General features: G+C 34.6%; 1 protein-coding gene across 1 annotated transcript; it reads right to left on the reverse strand.

The window, feature by feature from the left end:
* Positions 1–3,457: 3,457 nt before the first annotated feature.
* Positions 3,458–5,871, reverse strand: LOC130811113 (splicing factor 3B subunit 6-like protein). The gene has a single exon (XM_057677288.1). The coding sequence runs from the start codon at positions 5,664–5,666 to the stop codon at positions 5,295–5,297; it is 372 nt and encodes a 123-aa protein (XP_057533271.1). The 5' UTR covers positions 5,667–5,871; the 3' UTR covers positions 3,458–5,294.
* Between the last annotated feature and the right edge of the window lie 1,150 nt (positions 5,872–7,021).

Below are 7,021 nucleotides of genomic sequence, written 5' to 3' on the forward strand. Positions count from 1 at the left end.
GCCTAAACCTTTGTAAAGGGGAAGTTTTCAGATTTCAGAAATAAAACAACATTTTGTTTTTCTTTCAAACATTGATTGTTTGAGTTCCTGAGTGTTAGTCATACACTCGAACCTTTGAGTTGTTAGTCATATAATTTCAAAGTTTATCTTGCATTCCACAAGGTAGTCAATCCTTGGGTTGCAATATCAATTACATGAAGGTGGTGAGTGAACCTATTAATCCGTCAGCCTGAAAATAAAGAATTGGTTTCTTGAGGCTGATTTTGTGCTTCATTTGAGTTCTGTTCGTGTCTATTCCATTCCATTACATAATCAGTACTTGGGGGAAAATTAAGGCGAGCAATCCACCCATTAATTTGGTGCAGGACGCGTAGGGGCAAGCGTCATTGGAGGCATCAACGTCAGGCCAAACAGGACAAGATAAGGACCGGGTGCAACAAGGGTGATAAGCTCCATCAGGGATAGTATGATAGGCCACGCAATGGAGCTAAATGCAAAGGGGTGCGTGCATGGTGCGCTGGGCTGGGCGCACGAGGGGCTGAAGAGATGCAACAAGGCAACTTATACATCAGGGACGATGCATATATCAAGTGGGGGAGAATGACACGGCCCAAACACAGTTGGATTGGTCCGTGTCGTCAATTTCACATTTTTCTTGGCATTTTCGACATAAGAAGTATCAGGAACGTTCTAGAATGGTCTTGCGGCTTCTAGACTATTCTAGGGTGTTCTAGAAGCATCTAGAACACTCATGAAGGATCTAGAATGTGCTAGAGGCATCTATTACATTCATGAAGGTACTAGAGTATGCTAGAAAGTACTAGCATACTCAAGAAAGGTCTGAAAGGTGCTAGAAGGTTCTAGCTCTATCTTGTAAATACTAGAACATACTAGAGTAGTATAGAATAGTGTGGTGTATTCTGAAGTGTTCTGGGCATGTTCAGAACCATATAAGTCTTTCTAGACATGCACATACTCTAGGAGAGTAGTGTAGGGCATTCTAAAGAACTCTAGGTTAGGAGCATTCTAGAATAGCCCCAAGGTAAGGGGGCTTGCCTATAAAAAGGCTCTTAGGTTCAGTTTTGCAAAAAGTTCCAACTAGTTCGAAAAGTTCTTGTAAGCATCTAACTCTCTTATAAAAGCATCCTCTTATCAATACAAAGCCTTTTCCCACACAAATATTCTCTTACTAAGTCTTTCCTTAGCAAGTCTAACCAAGCTCATCAGCTTGCACACTTAAAGGGTCGAGTTTAAGGCTGAGCTAGTGCAATCGTTAGTCATTGACACTAGTGCCACAAGGTTTTCACTAGGTGAATAAGTGAGCCCGTTACAATAAGAGTATTGGTTCTCTAAATGTCTCCATTATTGATTTCTAAATTTTTTTAACTCAAAGATAAAAATAAAAAAAATTAAAAAAAATTTAAAAGTTACAAGTTACAATTTAAACGTTGAAAATTACAAATTAGACAAAATATACCAATTGAAATTAAAATGTTTGTTACTTGGTTAAAATTTATTTAAACGTGTATACATTTAAGATTCTACATAAAATTTTTAAGTAAGAAAAAACATATAAATTACACATTTAATCAAAGTAGTAATATACTTGTGTGTGTCAGGATTAGGGTCCTGAAAGTAAGATCTTAATCCTTCATATTCAAGTAGGAGACTCCTTTAATCTCTTAAAGGACATGATATTAAATGTAAAGCTGAGAAGAAAGGTTTCCCATTGTATAAGAACAAAGACGATGCACAAGTACGCGAGAACTATAAAACGATCAAAATTTTATGCTACACAATGAAATTATGGAAAAGAATGATAGAGAGGAAATCAAACAAGAGGTGGTGATCAGAGAGAATCAATTTAGCTTTCATGCCAGGATGGTCAACTACTGAGATTATTCATGTTTTGAGAAAACTGATGGAAAAATATAAGGAGCGGAAGAAGAATTTGCATATGATATTCATCGACTTAGAGAAAGCGTATGATAACATACCATGAGGCATCATCTAGCATGACAGCCATTTCCCTTCTCTTCTTAACACCTACATCTCTAAAAAATTTATCATTACCGCTCTCAACAATAGCAAAAAGTATAAAAAATAAAAAATCTCGAGTTTACTACAAAAACCAAAACAAATTAATATGAGATTGTCGCAACCAAAGATTATTTGTTTAAAAACCTTATTTTAATGGTCAGCCACATATATTACCCTTGTCTATTCAAACCCAAATATTATCATATGCACCCAACAATAAACTCAGTCATAGCTTCGATTTCCTTGAATAATGAATGGTATCACAACTCTCTACTATCTAGAAATCAAAAATCTTAGCAGAACGCCTCACCCTCACTTAACAAAGTCCATCTCAATTCATCATCCAAATCATCTAAGAAAAGCTACATGTGCCCAAGCTTTTTTTCTATTTTTTATTTATGTTTTCATTCTTTTGAAAGGATATCTAATGTTGTTTGTTAAATTTGCTAAAGGTTGTGATGATTGAACTACTAAAGTAGTTCAGTTGATAGTTGTTGTAGTTCATAATTATTAATTTGTAACATTTCCTAATAACTTTTTTCGTATCGGTGGATCTTACAACTACTTGTCTTTTGAACTATGCACCAAAAAAATCCAGTTAGCGACTCTAGCCGGCAAAGAAGCACACACAGTTAAACTAATCCAAAGTTGATAAGACTCAAATGGTGGCTATTTTAAGAAAAAGTTTTAGTAATTAATGGTTATCTGTGAGGTTAAAAAATCACCCTTATATGGTATGATTTGATAGGAAGAGTTTTGTTGTTTTCATTTTTTTTTGTTTTGTTTATTTTATTATTATTTTTTTTGCTGATATATAAATCACGGTGATTGATTAGGAATTTTTGCTTTCCTAAAATCTGTAAGAGGCCCAGGCTCAAAGACCAAGAAATGTTAGTTGTTTGACACTTAGTAATTTTGTTAATATAATTGCTAGCTATGTAATGCTGCTAGCTATAGTGCACTACCTACTTGGTAGGTTACTAGGAGTTACAACAAAAGATACAAATACTTGGGTATGCATGGACATGCAAGGGGTTACAACTAGGGATGGCAATTCAGTTCGAATCCGACCTAGTCCGATTCAATCCGAGGAAAATAATCCGATTTGAGTTCGAGGAAAAGGTTATCCAACTCCAACTCCGATTTCACGATCCGAATCCGAGTTAGAGACGGACCGGAGTTGGACCTTATTAAAAATCCGACACTCCGACCCCGAAGGAAATCCGACTTTGAATTTGACTTTTAACCCAACATTTTGTTTCCTTTAAAACTCTAGACGTGATTAATTCAAGCTCTCTCTCATACTAATTGTAATTTTCGATTTTCAAAAACTACTTGGTATTTTTATTTAGATCAATCAATCAAAATACGACAAATCAGATCAAGAGAAATAAAATACGCCAAATCAAAATTTGTTAAATTGTAGTATTAGGAATATTTCTCATGTTAAACTTGAATTCAAAGTACATATTTTTTTGTTAAATTGTATTTGAAAAATATATTTTGTTAACTTCGTATGCTTTAAATCATTAGTACAATATCACAACGATAAAGTTTGATAATAATCCGACTCCGTATCCGACTCCGTTGGAGGTCCGAGAGTCCGAGTCGGGGCAAACTTGGAGTATGCATAATCCGACTCCGAGCGGAGGTGGACTGAAAAAAAAAGTTCGACTAAAATCCAGAGCAAAATCGAAGTATGTATAATTCGAGCCGAGTCCGACCCATTGCCATCCTTAGTTACAACTATAAGGTTACTCAATTTCCCTCCAAAACAAGATCCCACTTTCGTACAAAATCACCCTAAATAAAAGTACAAAAGATCCCTCCAAAAAAGAAGTTATAAACTGCATACAGAAGTTACATGAAGGAGGTTTTATGGATATGTTAGAGGGAGAGAGCATGGAAGGATGTTTGATAGATATGTTATAGGGGTGTGTGCATGGAAGGAGTTCAAACACTTTCAAAAATCAAATTCAATTGCCTGTATTCCTTTGAAAAGATAGAGTTCAATTAAAAAGATAAAGAGTCCATTTGCATGCTACTTTAGAAACAGGAGATAATGAGTTAAATGAAACAAAGAGGTGATGTTTACTATGAACATCCAATTGATTGTCCTAGTTGAAAAGTACATACACATTAACAAGAGATAGAAAAAAACATATAGGATTAAAATAAGGTAAATAAAGAAATCAGTTGCATCATCAATCAAATAGAATATAGGCGAATCCAGAGAGTAGAAAGACTGGAGCAAGGAAAATTCACTCAAGCAACTAAGAAAATGAAAATATTTTTTTCAATCCATACACCTGGTGATCAGCTAAGCTTCTTCATCAATTATTCCAAATTGCTAGTCTAATAATGAAAGCAGCAGATTTGCTTTATCCAACAGAAATCCAATCAAAATCCTAGAAATCTAACCAAGGAGCTATAAGCCTATAATACGATCGTAAATCATCTGCCTTCTCTTTTTACTATCATCAACAACTTTTCAGAGCTATTCATTATTGCTCGCCCAACCAACAAAATTCCCCGCCCTTAACTTCATTCTTAAGAGACAACTTCCTCAAATTACAATGTCAACATCCTCTGCTTTCAAGAAACTACCGAAAAAGTTTCTTAACCTATCAAATCATACACATAAAAGAAATGTTTCCACCAAATAAACAACTCCAGTAAATATTCAATTCAAAAGTAATAATAACCGTAAATTCACAAGTTTTCCAAAGAATTTTAACACTTCAATAATAACAAAATCCCTCAAAGAATACAGACATTCAGTAAAGGGAAACAGCTCCCCATTTAATAGTGATCACCAGCAATTATTTCCCCCCTACAAAGTAAGTAATATTAAAAAAAATAGGCCTTGGACAAGAAATTTTCACCATAAAATCTACAATTAGTGGATAAAAGTAAAAAAAGCCGCCTACAATTTTATCACTAGCAAGCAACAAAAAATATTCCTCGCATTACCAGTATCCAATCAGAACAACAATCGCCAAAATTCATTGCGCTTATCAGAAAATTCTTTCCCTTTCAACAACAATAAAAATAATTGCTCGGAGAAAACAAGAAGATCGATTAGTAAGAATACTCTATTAAACCAAAAAGTCGGCCAGATCTCATAGCAAAAGACTGTATATTTAGCACAACGAGGTGAGCAATAGCAATATAATTCCTCAAATTCAACCATCAATATTTTACAAACATTCTCTAACTCAGAGCATAAGGCATGAAAATAAACCTACAGTAAATCACTTATCTTTAGTAGAAACACCATATTTCTCCTGCAATTTAGTAATCTCTTCTTCCTTCTTCTTGTGATCAACCTTTTTGTTCATCTTAGCAGGTTGATAGTACAACACAATCAAATACCGATTTGCAACGTTGAAGCCAGAAAGATGATCAACAGCAGTTTTAGCATCGTAAATGTCCTCGTACACTACGAAAGCTGTCCCGCGAGTATCCTTGTTGGTTCCGACACGAATTTGACGAATTGCTCCGTACTTCCCGAAAATGTCGTACATTTCTTCGCTTGTGATGTTGAATGGAAGATTTCGAACATACAGAACTCTGTTCACCTCTGGAGGTAATCGGGTGTTCGCTTTTCGAAGACTGATCGACATTTTTTTGTCAGGGTTTTGAAGAAATGAGAGAAATTGGGGATTTTTCTCAAGGGTTAGGGACTTAGGGTTAGGGTTCGGAATCGGAATATCAGGGAATATATTGGATACGATACTAATCAGCAAAAAATGGAATAGAAGGCGTATTTTATGGCATACCCAATTATATGTGGGTGGATGATGACAAGGTTGTAACTTAAAAATCAAATCAAATATAATTTTGTTAAGAATTAGGAGAATACGTGGAGAAAAGTAATAACACTATTAAATATGATTGTATTAATGGTACTCGGCGCATATTCTAGGGTACAGATCAAATTACAATGAGAAGCATATATATAGTGCAAACATTTAATTGTGATTAGCATTTCAAGGTATTGACTTCCATTTTACCTTTGAACACTACCCAATGAATGCTTTATTATCAACAAAAATAAAAATTTTATTATTGTTAAGCAGTAGGGAAAATATAAGGAAAACATTAGTATATCATATTAATAAACTTGTATATCTTCGTATATCAAGCAATGCAGTATGATGCACATATATATTTAGTACAATGTGGCTATTATAGTACAATGTAGTTACTATTCATGTATTTTTTTTCTATGATTATAGGGATCACCTTCCCACATTTCAATGCATTCATGACTTGTAACATCACTTGTAACACTCTCCTTGATTGCATTACATGCATATGAAAATTTTATTATCACATTTATAGCCCTAATTTGGCTCATTAAAAACCTTTATCAGAAAAAATACAGAGGGATAAAAACCTTATCAAAGGGAAAAAAGAGTACAGTGGGCATATTTCTCCTCCTGATGCTAACATATGTCTCGAAATTGACATATTTCAATCTTGCGTACCAATTGTTCGAATCTCCTTGGCGGAAGTGACTTTGTAAATAAGTCAGCGAGATTTTCATAAGATTGAATTTCTTAGACTTTTATCTTTTTATCTTTCTGTAGATCATGTGTGAAGAGTAATTTTGGTGACAAGTGTTTTGTTCTGTGTCCTCTGATGTATCATTCTCTAACTTGGTTGATACATGCATCATTATCTTCATAGATTGTAGTTGGTGCCCTAGCTGTATCTTTTAACCCACAAGCTTCTTGGAGTTGGCCGATCATGGATCTCAACTATATACACTCTCGACTAGCTTCATATAAAGCTATAAGTTCTGCATGATTTGAGGATATAGCCATTAGAGTCTGTTTTGTTGAATTCTAAGATATTGTGGTTCCTGCATATGTGAATACATATCTAGTTTGTGACTTAGCCTTATGTGGGTCAAATAGATATCCTGCATCAGCATATCTAGTGAGTATGTCATCATTCCTTGACTGGTTAAATA

The sequence above is a fragment of the Amaranthus tricolor genome, chromosome 4, assembly GCF_026212465.1.
Source record: "Amaranthus tricolor cultivar Red isolate AtriRed21 chromosome 4, ASM2621246v1, whole genome shotgun sequence".
Classification (NCBI taxonomy): Eukaryota; Viridiplantae; Streptophyta; class Magnoliopsida; order Caryophyllales; family Amaranthaceae; genus Amaranthus; species Amaranthus tricolor.